Raw genomic sequence first — 19,236 nt, forward strand, 5'->3', positions numbered from 1 at the left:
TTTTTTTAAAACATCATCAAAAAGGTACATTGATTCTGATGGTTTTTTACTAAGTTTTGTGGTTGCGTCGAAATTGGGAAATGTTAGATCTGTGGTACGTATGACCCACATCTTATGTAATTTTAATGTTCAAATAGATTTTCCTTGTTGAAGTAAAAATCAACCATTTGCGTGTCTTGTATGTTTGAAGAAGTTTAAATAATTTATTTGCAGGCTCGCAAAGTGTGCTATCATATATTATAACCTGTCAACTGTGCGGTATTTTTACTGCAGTTGCACGACTGACTGCATATTGTACATATTTTACAGTCCTTTAAGATGTGATTTTATATTATGATGTATATATATTATTACTAAATATACTAGTTTCATAAAGAATAATAAAAAAACACTCAATATACTGTGTGGAGTGAATTATACTGTAGCATATAATATTAAGAGCACTTAACTGCTAAATCACTACCAATTAGTTTCAAGCAGATATAGATCTACTCTCAGATGAGAACAGGTCTATGTAGTCTTGAAATAAATTTGTACTGATTGACAACCTACTAAGTAATCTTTATATATTGCGCTTTGTATATTTATATCTATAAATAGACTAAAACTTATTTGGAAAGTTAAACTTTTTCATTTTGATTTTAAATATGTAAAGAGTTCTCCCCTTGGAATGTGGAACGAGATTAGTATAAAATTTGACGTGCCAAATAAGCTCTAATCTAAAAAACCACTCCGCTTATTAATATTAATATTATTACTATTATTATTATTATTCTTATTACTAGTGCAGAGTTGTTTTGTCACTTTCAATTTGACTTTATCTTATGTATGTTTAGTTGTAGAATTACTTTTGACCATAAACATGAAATAACTGACTATTTAAATATACTTATGTATATAAGTATATTTAAATAGTATATGTAATATATAATAATTCATGTATACATAATAGTAAAACGTTTCAACATGTTTATTAGTTTGATCATGACTTTATCTATAGGTTTTTTGTTTTTTGTAGCAACATTTCTCGCAAAAGAATGTTTAGGAACTGAGGTAAGTTGGTTTATGCTGCCTAGTAAAATGCTCTAGAAATATAACACTCTAAAAATATAACACTCTAGGAATATAACACTCTAGGAACATAACACTCTAGAAATATAACACTCTAGGAATATAACACTCTAGAAATATAACACTCTAGGAATATAACACTCTAGGAATATAACACTCTAGGAATATAACACTCTAGAAATATAACACTCTAGGAATATAACACTCTAGGAATATAACACTCTAGGATTATAACACTCTAGGAATATAACACTCTAGGAATATGACACTCCATGAATATAATGCTCCAGAAATATAATGCTCTCAGAATAGTTTTCTAGGATTATAATGCTCTAGAAATATAACGCGCTGGGAATATAAAACACTAGGAATATAATTATGACGGTGAACGGTGAAGGAGATGCCTTAGGAGTATCAGGCCGTTGGCTTATCTACAGCAGATTGTCTCTCATATAGTTAAAGAGACTCGCCCAAGCAAATGTTAGAAAAAGTTTGAAAGTGGACTACTGACCTACTGACTACTGCTGTATAAACATTTAACTATTACTCTGTTACAACTTTATTATTTATTCTTTAATTTGTTGAATTATAAAATTTAATCAAGTAATTTTCTTTTACAAGTTTGTATTGAAAAATGTTATTACTTTTTGATATACATTTGTATAGTATTTGGCAAGGCTAATCGTTATTTTCATTCATACCTTTTTGTTTCATTTTCTAGTTTTCTAAGAGACAGCATGTGTGAAGACGTTTTTTAGATCCATAGTTTGCTGTCTACAAGTATTTATGATTGAACTAAGAACTTTCGGTCTCCAAAAATTAGTGCAACAAGTTTGCAGCTCTAAGTTATAACAATTCAACTTCTTCAATTGTAATCTACTCTGTTAAAGGAGGGTATGGTGAAAAAGACTGTAGCTACTTTGCTCAAAGCTGGTTCTCTGGAAATGCCGATTCCACAGAAGAACTCTGGTTTCTTCAGGTTAGTGAATATTTGTAAACATTTAGTTTAGCAAATCCATTCATTCACTTGAGTTGCTAGTTTGGAAAAAATTTATTATAATACCTTGTTGCGTTTTTTAAAAGATATTGCTGGCTGCCTTGATCAAATATATATGGCTGTCTCGGTAGCTGCCTTGATCAAATATATATGGCTGTCTCGGTAGCTGCCTTGATCAAATATATATGGCTGTCTCGGTAGCTGCCTTGATCAAATATATATGGCTGTCTCGGTAGCTGCCTTGATCAAATATATATGGCTGTCTCGGTAGCTGCCTTGATCAAATATATATGGCTGTCTCGGTAGCTGCCTTGATCAAATATATATGGCTGTCTCGGTAGCTGCCTTGATCAAATATATATGGCTGTCTCGGTAGCTGCCTTGATCAAATATATATGGCTGTCTCGGTAGCTGCCTTGATCAAATATATATGGCTGTCTCGGTAGCTGCCTTGATCAAATATATATGGCTGTCTCGGTAGCTGCCTTGATCAAATATATATGGCTGTCTCGGTAGCTGCCTTGATCAAATATATATGGCTGTCTCGGTAGCTGCCTTGATCAAATATATATGGCTGTCTCGGTAGCTGCCTTGATCAAATATATATGGCTGTCTCGGTAGCTGCCTTGATCAAATATATATGGCTGTCTCGGTAGCTGCCTTGATCAAATATATATGGCTGTCTCGGTAGCTGCCTTGATCAAATATATATGGCTGTCTCGGTAGCTGCCTTGATCAAATATATATGGCTGTCTCGGTAGCTGCCTTGATCAAATATATATGGCTGTCTCGGTAGCTGCCTTGATCAAATATATATGGCTGTCTCGGTAGCTGCCTTGATCAAATATATATGGCTGTCTCGGTAGCTGCCTTGATCAAATATATATGGCTGTCTCGGTAGCTGCCTTGATCAAATATATATGACTGTCTCGGTAGCTGCCTTGATCAAATATATATGGCTGTCTCGGTGGCTGCCTTGATCAAATATATATGGCTGTCTCGGTAGCTGCCTTGATCAAATATATATGGCTGTCTCGGTGGCTGCCTTGATCAAATATATATGGCTGTCTCGGTGGCTGCCTTGATCAAATATATATGGCTGTCTCGGTGGCTGCCTTGATCAAATATATATGGCTGTCTCGGTAGCTGCCTTGATCAAATATATATGGCTGTCTCGGTAGCTGCCTTGATCAAATATATATGGCTGTCTCGGTAGCTGCCTTGATCAAATATATATGGCTGTCTCGGTAGCTGCCTTGATCAAATATATATGGCTGTCTCGGTAGCTGCCTTGATCAAATATATATGGCTGTCTCGGTAGCTGCCTTGATCAAATATATATGGCTGTCTCGGTAGCTGCCTTGATCAAATATATATGGCTGTCTCGGTAGCTGCCTTGATCAAATATATATGGCTGTCTCGGTAGCTGCCTTGATCAAATATATATGGCTGTCTCGGTAGCTGCCTTGATCAAATATATATGGCTGTCTCGGTAGCTGCCTTGATCAAATATATATGGCTGTCTCGGTAGCTGCCTTGATCAAATATATATGGCTGTCTCGGTAGCTGCCTTGATCAAATATATATGGCTGTCTCGGTAGCTGCCTTGATCAAATATATATGGCTGTCTCGGTAGCTGCCTTGATCAAATATATATGGCTGTCTCGGTAGCTGCCTTGATCAAATATATATGGCTGTCTCGGTAGCTGCCTTGATCAAATATATATGGCTGTCTCGGTAGCTGCCTTGATCAAATATATATGGCTGTCTCGGTAGCTGCCTTGATCAAATATATATGGCTGTCTCGGTAGCTGCCTTGATCAAATATATATGGCTGTCTCGGTAGCTGCCTTGATCAAATATATATGGCTGTCTCGGTAGCTGCCTTGATCAAATATATATGGCTGTCTCGGTAGCTGCCTTGATCAAATATATATGGCTGTCTCGGTAGCTGCCTTGATCAAATATATATGGCTGTCTCGGTAGCTGCCTTGATCAAATATATATGGCTGTCTCGGTAGCTGCCTTGATCAAATATATATGGCTGTCTCGGTAGCTGCCTTGATCAAATATATATGGCTGTCTCGGTAGCTGCCTTGATCAAATATATATGGCTGTCTCGGTAGCTGCCTTGATCAAATATATATGGCTGTCTCGGTAGCTGCCTTGATCAAATATATATGGCTGTCTCGGTAGCTGCCTTGATCAAATATATATGGCTGTCTCGGTAGCTGCCTTGATCAAATATATATGGCTGTCTCGGTAGCTGCCTTGATCAAATATATATGGCTGTCTCGGTAGCTGCCTTGATCAAATATATATGGCTGTCTCGGTAGCTGCCTTGATCAAATATATATGGCTGTCTCGGTAGCTGCCTTGATCAAATATATATGGCTGTCTCGGTAGCTGCCTTGATCAAATATATATGGCTGTCTCGGTAGCTGCCTTGATCAAATATATATGGCTGTCTCGGTAGCTGCCTTGATCAAATATATATGGCTGTCTCGGTAGCTGCCTTGATCAAATATATATGGCTGTCTCGGTAGCTGCCTTGATCAAATATATATGGCTGTCTCGGTAGCTGCCTTGATCAAATATATATGGCTGTCTCGGTAGCTGCCTTGATCAAATATATATGGCTGTCTCGGTAGCTGCCTTGATCAAATATATATGGCTGTCTCGGTAGCTGCCTTGATCAAATATATATGGCTGTCTCGGTGGCTGCCTTGATCAAATATATATGGCTGTCTCGGTAGCTGCCTTGATCAAATATATATGGCTGTCTCGGTGGCTGCCTTGATCAAATATATATGGCTGTCTCGGTGGCTGCCTTGATCAAATATATATGGCTGTCTCGGTGGCTGCCTTGATCAAATATATATGGCTGTCTCGGTAGCTGCCTTGATCAAATATATATGGCTGTCTCGGTAGCTGCCTTGATCAAATATATATGGCTGTCTCGGTAGCTGCCTTGATCAAATATATATGGCTGTCTCGGTAGCTGCCTTGATCAAATATATATGGCTGTCTCGGTAGCTGCCTTGATCAAATATATATGGCTGTCTCGGTAGCTGCCTTGATCAAATATATATGGCTGTCTCGGTAGCTGCCTTGATCAAATATATATGGCTGTCTCGGTAGCTGCCTTGATCAAATATATATGGCTGTCTCGGTAGCTGCCTTGATCAAATATATATGGCTGTCTCGGTAGCTGCCTTGATCAAATATATATGGCTGTCTCGGTAGCTGCCTTGATCAAATATATATGGCTGTCTCGGTAGCTGCCTTGATCAAATATATATGGCTGTCTCGGTAGCTGCCTTGATCAAATATATATGGCTGTCTCGGTAGCTGCCTTGATCAAATATATATGGCTGTCTCGGTAGCTGCCTTGATCAAATATATATGGCTGTCTCGGTAGCTGCCTTGATCAAATATATATGGCTGTCTCGGTAGCTGCCTTGATCAAATATATATGGCTGTCTCGGTAGCTGCCTTGATCAAATATATATGGCTGTCTCGGTAGCTGCCTTGATCAAATATATATGGCTGTCTCGGTAGCTGCCTTGATCAAATATATATGGCTGTCTCGGTAGCTGCCTTGATCAAATATATATGGCTGTCTCGGTAGCTGCCTTGATCAAATATATATGGCTGTCTCGGTAGCTGCCTTGATCAAATATATATGGCTGTCTCGGTAGCTGCCTTGATCAAATATATATGGCTGTCTCGGTAGCTGCCTTGATCAAATATATATGGCTGTCTCGGTAGCTGCCTTGATCAAATATATATGGCTGTCTCGGTAGCTGCCTTGATCAAATATATATGGCTGTCTCGGTAGCTGCCTTGATCAAATATATATGGCTGTCTCGGTAGCTGCCTTGATCAAATATATATGGCTGTCTCGGTAGCTGCCTTGATCAAATATATATGGCTGTCTCGGTAGCTGCCTTGATCAAATATATATGGCTGTCTCGGTAGCTGCCTTGATCAAATATATATGGCTGTCTCGGTAGCTGCCTTGATCAAATATATATGGCTGTCTCGGTAGCTGCCTTGATCAAATATATATGGCTGTCTCGGTAGCTGCCTTGATCAAATATATATGGCTGTCTCGGTAGCTGCCTTGATCAAATATATATGGCTGTCTCGGTAGCTGCCTTGATCAAATATATATGGCTGTCTCGGTAGCTGCCTTGATCAAATATATATGGCTGTCTCGGTAGCTGCCTTGATCAAATATAAAACTATTGCTGGTATCCAGTAGATATATTGGTCTGGCTTCCCATGCTTACAACTCCTAGGTTATGAGAGGAGCAGTGGGCTGGCAAATTATTTGGTAAACATTCTAATCGAGAGGTGAAAAAATATGGTGCATTTGTTTGAATTCCACTCACATTTCGCTATCATATTGCTATCCTTTACTTAGAGCAGTGACAGTTTCCTCTCTGGGATTTAGTTTGAGTCTTAGATATTCTCAATAGCTTTATATTCCAGCTGCATGATACAACATGAGAATATATTTAGAACAGCAGCTGCAAAGTAGTTGTTTTTATTTATTCTATCGTAGACAAGTTGCTAAAGTTAAACCAAAACAAACCATTGATGTATCACAAAAAACTAACACAAAAAACTAACATACCGTATTGGCTTTTTAACTGGGATTGTCATAAACCTTTTTTAAAAGATCTGTTGCAGTATTTTTATATTTACATTACACTTCACAACAGCATGATGAAATGTTTGTAAACAAACCACTTACAACACAACCAAATAATAATAATAATAATTCTCGCAGCGAAGAGCTTCCAGAGGTGTACCCAGCACCAGAATTGAGAGAGCCGACACACACCAGTTGGATAAATCCTGCACTCGGAGGAAAGAACACACAAAGAAGCCGCCAGACAGCCATAAAGAGGAGTTTACAGAAAGACGATGAGAGGCATCGGAGAATCAAACGATCTGATGTATTTATCTAAACTTTATAGTTTTACAAGTTTATTCTCCAAAATTATGAGAGACGATAAGTATGACTCATATTGACAGCAAGCAGCTAGTGTGTCTGTCAAAAGTCATAACTTGAGAGAAAACATAAAAGAGACTTTGGTGACTGCCTCTAAATGATGACATTTTCTTTTAGGGTGCGTTCTTTTTGTAAAAGAATTGGGTTACATTAGAGAGTCTAATGCGCGATGTTTAGCCTGCTAGTTTGGATTTTCTAATCTACAAACTGTAACCTAGTAATCTAAGATTGTCTAACCTATGGACAGCAGGCCAAGTTCCAATCTTGACAGAGGCAAGAGGCATCCAACCTTAGAATGTTCCCTCTGTAAGATTAGCATTGCAGATTATTCTGCTGAGACTTTACTAATATTCCAATTGATGACCATTCAACATAGGCTGACTAGTACATGAGACTAACTCTGATCGGGGCTGTCGGTTAAACTGTCACAAAATACTTCTTCTCTTCTAGATCGGAAACAGTTTGTCGGAGGGATACAAATTCTCCCTGAAAGCTCTTTCTCCATATGATAGCGATGGAGCTACATTCAAGTTTGGCTCGATCATATCCTACCAGTGCATTATTACTGCTAGCGATGTGGACAAAGACTTGTCGGTGAGTATCTTCAATAAAAATGGGTCAGCAACGGAACAGCGGTTTTTGACTCATCCGGTACCAGACCACAGCTCGTTGAGATTATGGAAGTTTTAATGCGCTTGTAGAGCTTGCTTCAGAGTATCTCTAAGATACAGTGTGTATGAGCAACAAGGGGGTGAACATGTAGTGTGTATGAACAGCAAGAGTTGAACATACAGTGTGTATAAGCAGCAAGGGGGTGAACATGCAGTGTGTATGAACAGCAAGGGGGTGAACATGTAGTGTGTATAAGCAGCAAGGGGGTGAACATGCAGTGTGTATGAGCAGCGAGAGGGTGAACACAAAAAAAAAAGATACGACAAATTGGATTCAAAGTTAAAAACTTACTTTTAAAAGTCCAGTCTAACCATTGAACTACTTCACACATGTTGGGCAATCAGTTGATGCAGCCGTATTAAAACTTTCGTAATTGAAGCAAACGTAGTTGATTGGCAACAGGGTATAAGTTGACAAATGCAATGCTTCAAAAAGTCCAACTTTTGGGAAGTAAAGCAAGTAATTTTTGATGTACTTGTAAAATACAGATTTCTCAAGCACTTTGACAGTTAAAATCATCTAAGATTTTTGTTTTAAGTTACGATGAAAATGTAAATTCATAGAATTGTATTGTAGCTGGAAGTCTATACAGACCTGAATGGTGGGGCATATTTCATGATCTCTAATGTACGATTTGGATATGTGGGTAGTAACCTTGACACCTTCATAGTGGAAGAGAAAGAAATACTTTACTATTCCACCTACAAAGATGGCAGAGTGAGTGACTATGAACTTTAGTTTCAAATTCTTTAACTATACTTACATTTAGCCTCTTAAATATTCTGGATTACATTATAATATTAGGTGTAAAACACAATCTTCTATGATATATTGTGCTTTAAAAGAATATAATAATATATCGTAATGTAATATAAGATAATATGATATAATACAGTTTAAAAAACATGGTATTGCATAATATAATCTAACAAGCCTACATTTTAATAAAGTCAAATGTATTGATAAGTGATATAATACAATGCAATGAAACACAACTTACCATAACATAACATACCACAGCGTAGCATAACATAACTTAACATAGCATAACACAATGCAGTGCCATGTCACATAACATAATACCATGAAAGTATAACTCTATACTAAGCAGTGTTATTGGAGTCAACGTAAAGCTGTTATGTGCTTCGCTATGCAATGATATTTATTGTGATGCAATACAATGAAATACAGTACAGTATAGTACAATAGGTTACAATATCACACAATAGTCACTATACCATAGGATGCAGCACGATTCCATATGATGCTATACGATATTACATAATACATAACACAATATAATATATTATGGAAAGCGAGTGGCCACTGTCAAATTCAAACTACCGGTAATATTTTAGTATGACCGTGCAACAATAGCCCTGGGAAAGGTACACAACTCTCTCGCAGATCTGAGTGATTATCAGCCCAGTCAAGTTGAGATACTGTTTGAGGTGCAAACTCTGCCTCATAGCGAGTGGGTACACGGAGAGTCCTACCGGATTAGCATAGCTGCTCTCTTGGATTCTGAGCTATTCTCTGTAGCTCAAGATGCTGTAGTATATGACAGCACATTTGATGCCTTGGTATGTGCTACTAAACATAGTTAAATATATACTTATTTACTTTAAAGTTTGACTTCACTGCTAATAAAAGATAATACATATTTTTATTAATGCTAATGTTTTCCCATTTTTTATAATTCAAGCATGCTGAATTGGCATAACAAGCCTCTAACAAGTTATTTGCAGTTGTTATATCATGAGCACCTGTTGATTGCCTGTCAAAGCCTGTCACCCTAACATGATAGCAACAAAGCTTATTATCAGTTATAAGAGTACGGTTGACTAGTAGCGCTTCGAAGGACATAAGTTTTTTTAGCTTCAGTTTTTTAGAATCAAGGGCTACTGGGTTAGTATTTAGCAGCATGCTAGAGTTTGAGAAACTACCAATTCTGCATAGGATAGCATAAATATACCCCAACATTTTCAGAAGTTAATGTATCAGCATCATTATTACATTATTATTATTATTACATTATTACAGCATCAGTATTACTTTAATTTTACAGCCAGCGGTAGAGCAGGGCTTAACAGGAAACATTTTATAAATAAGATAAAGCCTGAAAAAAAAAACAAATATTACACATTTAGCGTTTGTTTTGTTTATATCAAGCATTGGTAATGTTGAAATCTATTTGTTATCAATAGTATATTTTATGACTCATAAAATGAACACAAAATTTTGTCTGTAACCATCTTGTGTCAAGGTCGCCATTATATATAAGTGACAAAATAGGTGTGATAGTTTACTGTTATCTCTCACTCTCCCTTCCAAAGATGTTAGCAGCCGTGTAGTTAATTACTAATATGTGTTTACTTTTTCCTCTGCTTTCTCTTTTCTGATTGCTGAATCAATCGAACAAAAAACTTAAAAATATTTATCTCTCACTTTTCTGTCTCAGCAAGCAGAGAATCACGGAGTCTAGTTTACACCCAGATGTAAAGTTCTTTTTAAAATCATAACACTGCGATAGTAACATTGCTAAAGAAAGTCGAGGACACGTGACAGTTGGTCATGGTAGAGGGGGCAGGGGCGGGGGTAAGGTGGAGTGCTGGGGGTAAGGTGGAGTGCTGGGGGTAAGGTGGAGTGCTGGGGGTAAGGTGGAGTGCTGGGGGTAAGGTGGAGTGCTGGAGGTAAGGTGGAGTGCTGGGGGTAAGGTGGAGTGCTGGGGGTAAGGTGGAGTGCTGGGGGTAAGGTGGAGTGCTGGGGGTAAGGTGGAGTGCTGGGGGTAAGGTGGAGTGCTGGGGGTAAGGTGGAGTGCTGGGGGTAAGGTGGAGTGCTGGGGGTAAGGTGGAGTGCTGGGGGTAAGGTGGAGTGCTGGGGGTAAATTGGAGTGCTGGAGGAGATATAAACATAATATCCTAAGAGGGTAGTAGATAGTGTTACCCATCTAATATCCATATAAGACTTTAGTTTTATATCTTTACAATATTCTAGGACGTGGCCTCCTACAACCAATTTTCTGCTGATGGACCAGCAGAGTTAATGATTGGAATGACGGATGTATGGACAGTAACCGCTACCATACATGACCTCTCCTCTACTCTGGTTCTAGATGTCTTCACACCCATAGATCTACCTCAGGGCATGTCTATCGATCGTGTGTCAATCGCTTCTGTTGGTAAGTAGTTGGTGGTTACTTCTATGACTCATATAGTAGCAATAGGTAGCATCTCCACACATCTATGAACTCACAGCTCTATGAACTCACAGCTCTATGAACTCACAGCTCTATGAACTCACAGCTCTATGAACTCACAGCTCTATGAGCTGTCAGACATTTTCAATCCATGTTCATTGTCAGTCCATAGCATGAAGACTATGCATATACTTGGTCAATCCATAATTATAGCAGATAAAACATGCAACAAAATGTCATATATGATTTTAATGAAAAGGTATTCAGAAAATGTTTACAATTAGGATTTCATTTTCATGGCTGGTTTGTCTGGGCTTTTTGAACTTTTTAACATTGGCCTTGACATACAATGACAACTTTATTCACGGAAATACGCTGAGATGATTTCACGTACCAGAGAAGGTATTATTCACACACTGAATTCTAACCTTGTACATACAAGCAGGTCCCCTTGTTCCAGACTGTGGTCCTAGAATGTGTTAACAACTTTTTATCTACTGTGAACGCAGTTCAATTAGCACAATTCTTTTTGAACTAAATATAATTTTGAAGTGGTAACTGGAAAAACATAATGATTACAGTGCACCGAGTCTGATAGAGTCTGTATATTTGCTATGAATAAAAAAACAACTAGTTTCAATACTCATCTTGTTGAGGAGAAAAAGCTTTCAAGTTTTTTCTATTTTAGAGTTTTAATTACAAAAAATTTTAATCAGTGAGTCATCAGAAACTAATGCCCAGTTAGCAGCCATTTTTTATTTCTCATCAGTTTGAAACGATCTTGGTATTTTGAAGATATCTCAAAAACTAGCTATTCAATCAACTCGAAACTTTGGAATTATACTGAACACACATTACCCACAAAGTTACCACACTTTTGTAATTTTTGCTAAACTATAAGTAGGTGAAAACAAAGCAAAACCACCTAGTCGGGTTTCATTGGGCGTAGGATCAGGTAGGAAAACAACTCCCCGAATTAGCTTGTGCCCAGGTGTCAGAGTGTTAAGGTTACTGTGGAGCCATTTGGATGGCAATTACAAGATTAGCTTAATAAACTCTTCACTAATTTTACTTATATTTTTATTATGATTACAAAAAGTAAAACAAAAAAGTAAAAGGTTAACTATTGTTCCAAAAATGTCAGCGCCCAAGCCGTAACGACATTCTTCAACACCTTGATTATTTGCAGCAGTGTCACCAACTTGCTGACACTTGTCAAAAAAACCATATGAATTGCTTACTTTAATACAAAAATGCATTTTGCTTATAGTATGTTCTCTCAGGTTGATGGCAAGATAGCGTGTGTCAAGTAGAAAAAATATACATATAAATATACATTTCTCATACATCCTTATTAATTAAACTTATAACCAAGGTCAAACCATAGCCTAGGAACCTATACTCGTACAATCTCGCAGGTGCAAGTTATCAGAGTGGGATCAACAGCGACACATATAACGTAACGAGACAAGGATCAGCGGAAAGTGGAGACTATGTCAGAGTTGAACTCGGCACAGTTGTCAACACAGGTAAGAGCTCACTGCTAATTCAATAAAGGTGTCAGATGAGTAACAGATGAACTACAAAAGCATACATAGTGAAACCCATTAACATAATCTGTCATACATAATAATATTATGTAACACTCGAGCAGTAATTCATAAATCTGTTATCGCTGTATTATTTGTTTAATCATAATTATTCAAAGTTGTCAACAAACTTGTTACAAATTGTTTGTTAATATTTCCAAAGTAATCAAGTTTGATGCACTAACAGGGTTTTTACCTAAATACAATAAATTTTAATACAATTAAACAAAATAATGTTGAGGTGGGACCGCAATGCTACTATCTATCTATAATTAAGCGTTAATCAATGCCACAATTTAGAGTCACATCAAAATTATATTGTATCACATTGTATCATATTGTGACATATTATTGTGTTATATTATGTTAAAATGTATTAAACTAATCATACCATACTATATTACAATACATCACATTATTATATATTATAATATATACATGTAATGTATATATTGTACATATAAATGTAATTCTGTATTGCATTAAATTACTCGATGCCACAATTTAGAGTCACGCCAAAATTATATTGTATCACATTGTATCATATTGTAACATATTATTGTGTTATATTATGTTAAAATGTATTAAACTAATCATATCATACTATATTACAATACATCACATCATTATATATTATAATATATAATTTTGTATTGCATTAAATTACTCAATGCCACAATTTAGAGTCACGTCAAAAATTATATTGTACCACATTGTATCTTGTCATAATATTTTATTGTGTTATATTATCTTGGGATGTATCTTATTATATAGTATCATATCTTATTATTTTGCATTATATCGTATCTAAATTATACAACAACCTATCATGTTGGTTACAACTTATATGAAACTAAATAGAAGTTATCGTATTATCTCATCTTTTCAAAATTGTTTCCTACTTTTACTGCTGAAAATTATTAAGTATTAAATTTTCGTTTTGCTATCCTGTGGTTTATAACTATTTATAAAAGTTAATTCGTAAGAAAATGTACTAAAAAAGTTTACATAGGTCTTAAAATTGAATGAACATGCTTTACATGTCACGTATGCTCTGGTGTACATTCTACATCCTGTAAATGTACACACATCTTGTCCTTTATAATTTGATAGAATTGCATTTCACAGTCATTATTATATTGTTACTAGGCCTGAAGTCAAGCGCTGGTCATAGCATTGTTCAGATATTGATCTGTTTGAGATATGCCAATAATTGCAATTAGAGTCTTTCATATTTCTGCTCATCATTGTTCTCAACTTTGAAGCTTGTACAGCCTTTGCCTCCATCGCTTCTCTGTCACTCCACCATAACTCCACCTCCACTCCACTATCACTCCACCATCCCTCTACCATAACTCCACCTCCACTCCACTATCACTCCACCATCCCTCTACCATAACTCCACTTCCACTCCACCATCACTCCACTTCCACTCCACTATCACTCCACCATCCCTCTACCATAACTCCACCTTCACTCCACCATAACTCCACCATAACTCCACCATAACTCCACCATAACTCCACCATAACTCCATCTTCACTCCACCATCACTCCACCATTACTCTACCATCACTCCACCATAACTCTACCTTCACTCCACCATCACTCCACCATAACTCCATCTTCACTTCACCATAACTCCACCATAACTCCACCATCATTCCACCATAACTCCATCATCACTCCACCATAACTCCACCTTCACTTCACCTAACTCCATCATCACTCCACCATAACTCTACCATCACTCCACCATCACTCCATCATAACTCTACCAACACTCTACCATAAATCCTCCGTTACTCTCCAACAGCAACTTACCCATTTCTCTACCATAACTGACAGCTCACAGTTGACAGATGATATGATATGTGTAAAAAGACTGTGACTACTCAATTTGCTGTGTTATAAGTAAGACATGTAAGAAGATATTGCAGGCCATTGTGAATAGTGTAGTTGTTATTAACTAGAGCTGTTAGCTAAATCTGTTTCTAGAGCTGTTTCTTCTGCTTGATTTTAATTCCAATCATTTGATTGGTGGATTGAAGGTTTGTATTAACCTCACCTTGTAGCTGAGGTGTAGTTAGAATATAATTCTAATATTATTACTTTTTGCCTTAGTCTGAATACAAGTATAACCATGTGTGCATTGCGACAAATTCAAGTCAACTTATCACAGGCTATCTCTCAAGAAACTATGACGTCAATGACAACACAATAACATTTGAAGTTGTCATCACTATGCTGGAGCATGAACTTGATGCTGAGAATCCGTATGACATAACCTTTGCAATATGGAAGAGAAGGGAGTCTGACTCTATGGAGATAATGTGGACTGGCAGTGTGCCTGTCCAAGCTGTCGATGCTAATCTCCCAGAAATGGTAGGCTGCCAATATTGAGGGTGTACGATTGAGTTTGTTAGCTATATGTTTTAGAATGCAGATATGTGTATAGACGTTGTCTCTCACTTATATAAGGCTCCAAACAAAACCAGTGATGTTTGCATTATTGATGTCAATTCAAATTTTATAATATTTGATATTTCTTTTACAATATTGGTAGGATAAATTCAACTCTGTTGACAAATTGCTCAAATATTCAACCTACTATATATAATTCACACACTTTTGCTGCAGAGGGCCTACATTCGTGTCAACACCAATTACCAGAGTTATCCACCCCTTTGAGCCTTTATTTCTTTATTCAACCCTAACTCAGTGTTCAGTCCAGTATGGATTGTAAAGGTACGTGCTAACCGCAGTAATGACATCTTTGTTGCAGGAGATTTCAGCTGACTTCATGACATGGCCTAGCACTGACCAAGTGGCTATTGATGGTTTTTTCGGTATTGCTATCAACTTAACAATTCCAGCAAGCACGATCACTGATTACCTGGTGAGACAATTACAGCAAACAACTTTACTGATTAGATAATAAAACAACTCCTCTTCTCTCTTTTACTGCTTTAATGATTTGTTAGAGCCTATAAACATTCATCAATGACAAGACAACTCCTGTTAACATTTGCATTAATTGTTTTATATATTATATTTTTAAATTATATCTATATTTCAATTTTTTTATATATATGACTCGCATATAAATTGTTTTCTCATCCCATTTAATTTGAGTAGGCAGTAATGTCTACTAAAACTCAGGTCTTCTACCGGAGACCTGGGAGTTTGAGCACTTGCTTCAAAATTTTAGGCATTCCCAATCCCGCGCTTTGCTGCAACTCACTTGTATAAATTTGCGCCGGTCTTTGGGCAAATAACATTTGATGTGCAGGTGTTATTGCTTCAACGGCTAATAAAATTACAATTACATGTATTCTCATATGCCAGCACTTTTCAATCTCCTCACCGAGTGAGAGATATTTTTCGACTTTTTCCTCTTTTTGCTAGTTTTGTTTTAGTCATTGAGTACTGCTATATCTATATATATATAAATATATGTACATGTATATGCATATATATGTATATGTATATATATATATGTATATATATGTATATATACAAATATATGCATATATATGTATAGACATGTACATATATTTATACATAGCAGTAAATATATACATATAGATATAATATCTATACATTGTACAGTTGTGATGATAGCCGTCTTATCAACAAAGTATGGTCTGCAGGTTGAAGTCAATGTACCTGTACATGAAGGTAACTCGATAATGAACATAGAGAGCGAACGAGTGTCTAAGATTGGATTCAACATGCCACATCTCGAAAGGTTTACTGACTATGGCATAACTAAAGTATCAAAGGTATTGTGATGATTGCACCTCAAATATTTGGATTTATCCTTCCATCATATTACTTGCCACTGTTATTTATCTTAATGGTATGAGACTGTGTGATACTCTTAGTCAGTTGGACTATACATATGGATTTTTGTAAATTGGGCCATACAGTATTTTATGTAGCACACAGTATGACACTCAAAATTCTGAAAGTGAGGTATGACACAAAGGAGGAGTCGCCTTCTCAATATGCAGATATTACAGTATACTATGATTACATAAATTAATGCTAACTATACTTCGAGGCCAAAGTTGTGCGACAATTCCACCAAACTTTAATTGGCTGGAAAGTCAACATAAAGAGGAATTATTGCAAATTATTTAATTATTAATTGAATATTCCTTCAAACCGTTATTCTGTTTAAGCTCTGTATATAGAAATTGATGTTAGCACTTTCAAAGTGCGGAACGTAGCCAAAGCTGAAACTCTTACAACTTATGTCCAATGTAAATAACGAAGTTAAATTTTATAGGTTGAATACTGTTTTGATAAAATAGTTTGTAATAATTTTTTTGGTTTTAGTAAGTTGAATTAGTTAATAGTTATTTGTTAAAGTTTTAGCAAATTACGACATTTTACTGCAAAATATTAAAAGTTTTATAAACTTCTGTTTCACATTTAGAATATAAACATGCAAACTGGATAAGCGGTAAAAATCTAACTGTTATCAAAAAGTAGAAACATAGAACTTACCGACCAATAATGAGGCTTGTAATAGACTTGGACCAATAATGAGGCTTGTAATAGACTTGGACCAATAATACTGTCTTGTTGAAGAATCTCACAGAGTTTCCTGAGATGCTTAAGTATGCATCATGGGTTTTATTACATTCAGTTTTATTTTTAGGATGGAATTAATGTGGACTACCTTTCCATGCACTTTAGGAATGTTGGCAACATCGGGCAGAGAGATAGACCTGATGATGAGACTGTACAGGTATGCTGACCTATATCAGACTTCACCTCTCATCACTATTTTATGTCTAAATTAGTGTTTCCTTATAAGAGTCAGTCCAAAAAATGCTTCTCAGTTAAGATTTTTATACAAAGTTGAACCATCCTAACAATGGAACCAGAAGATGAATAAGATCACAAAATGGAAGCCAGACAGCTTTAGATAAATACAAATGTCTTATTTTAATTCTAGTCCCGACTTGTAACTAACGCCAGATTGGAATACGTCTGAACTGTCAAATATTTTTAAAGCAAGTAAATATTTGCTGTAGTAAACATATTTAACTACCAAAAACGTCTAAATTGAACATACTTAGACACCAATTGTTGTTATGAATAGAAAAACACATGATACAAAACATTTGGTTAGTGTTTAAAATGCTGTTAGTACTATATAGCTTATTTAAATTTACTTTTACCATAGTAAAACTATGTTATTATTTTAAGTGTTTTATAGCCAACTCATTCTGTTTATGCAGATAGAGATAGGTTTACGGCTTCTCAATGTAGTCACAAGCTACTACACTCTCAGCGACACACTACCTGTAGAAGTAGGTGTGACACATAATGAGAAGATCTACTGGGTGGATATTGTTAACGTGGATATGTCTGAAGTGCCCCAGAGCTATACAGTTGAGCAGGTATGTATGCCTGATATATCACTCAATTATTCACTTGAGTTGACATGTATGTCTGATATATCACTAAGTTATACACTTGAGTTGACATGTATGTCTGATATATCACTAAGTTATACACTTGAGTTGACATGTGTGTCTGATATATCACTAAGTTATACACTTGAGTTGACATGTATGTCTGATATATCACTAAGTTATACACTTGAGTTGACATGTGTGTCTGATATATCACTAAGTTATACACTTGAGTTGACATGTATGTCTGATATATCACTAAGTTATACACTTGAGTTGACATGTATGTCTGATATATCACTAAGTTATACACTTCAGTTGACATGTATGTCTGATATATCACTAAGTTATACACTTGAGTTGACATGTATGTCTGATATATCACTAAGTTATACACTTGAATAAGAATAGATCGTGTAAACTAAATTTGATGTAATCCTACACTAGCTCAGCTCCAAACTTAGTTTTGTATTTGACTAATATTATACAATACAGTCTGACACCTGTTTCATGTTAAACTGTTATCTTTATAACTGGTATACACTCTCTAGCTCTGACTTGCAGCTGCCTTCCTTTTCATTGGCGAATGTTATGGGAAGAAACTACAACATTACATCAGAAACAGGGGGCGTTGTCGACCTAGATATCATCATACCTCCTGCTTTATCATATGACTCTATGACGGTAAGATGAATGTAGCCATTTCTCATATCTACAACAGACTGCCTTAACAATGTGCTGTTAAGAGATGCCTTCAGCAACACTTTCTCTTTCGATAGTATACATGCTTTTATTTCTCAAAATATTGTTTACTAGTTTCATTACACCTATGTTTACAACCAGATTCATTTTTTGGGAAGGATGTTGAGGGAGTATTCTATGCTTTACTCTATGCTTCACTCTATGCCTTACTCTATGCCTTACTCTATGCTTCACTCTATGCCTTACTCTATGCCTTACTCTATGCCTTACTCTATGCCTTACTCTATGTCTTACTCTATGCCTTACTCAATGCCTTACTCTATGCCTTACTCTATGCCTTACTCTATGCCTTACTTTATGTCTTACTCTATGCCTTACTCTATGTCTTACTCTATGTCTTACTATATGTCTTACTCTATGTCTTACTCTATGTCTTACTCTATGCCTTACTTTATGTCTTACTCAATGCTTTACTCTATGTCTTACTCTATGTCTTACTCTATGCCTTACTCTATGCCTTACTCTATGCCTTACTCTATGCCTTACTCTAT

The 19,236-nt window shown here is 36.3% G+C and overlaps 1 protein-coding gene across 1 annotated transcript in view; it reads left to right on the forward strand.

Annotated features, from left to right (window-relative positions):
* Positions 1–1,967: 1,967 nt before the first annotated feature.
* The window catches only part of LOC137390557 (uncharacterized), a 44,693-nt gene continuing 27,424 nt past the window's right edge, over positions 1,968–19,236 (forward strand). Inside the window, exons 1-12 of the mRNA XM_068076886.1 lie at positions 1,968–2,050; positions 6,867–7,035; positions 7,542–7,685; positions 8,340–8,480; positions 9,122–9,346; positions 10,761–10,944; positions 14,734–14,936; positions 15,337–15,450; positions 16,205–16,336; positions 17,221–17,310; positions 17,807–17,968; positions 18,548–18,667. Coding sequence (XP_067932987.1) covers positions 1,968–2,050; positions 6,867–7,035; positions 7,542–7,685; positions 8,340–8,480; positions 9,122–9,346; positions 10,761–10,944; positions 14,734–14,936; positions 15,337–15,450; positions 16,205–16,336; positions 17,221–17,310; positions 17,807–17,968; positions 18,548–18,667 — 1,767 coding nt within the window. The remainder of the gene's footprint in view (positions 2,051–6,866; positions 7,036–7,541; positions 7,686–8,339; positions 8,481–9,121; positions 9,347–10,760; positions 10,945–14,733; positions 14,937–15,336; positions 15,451–16,204; positions 16,337–17,220; positions 17,311–17,806; positions 17,969–18,547; positions 18,668–19,236) is intronic.

The sequence above is a fragment of the Watersipora subatra genome, chromosome 3 (assembly GCF_963576615.1).
Source record: "Watersipora subatra chromosome 3, tzWatSuba1.1, whole genome shotgun sequence".
Classification (NCBI taxonomy): Eukaryota; Metazoa; Bryozoa; class Gymnolaemata; order Cheilostomatida; family Watersiporidae; genus Watersipora; species Watersipora subatra.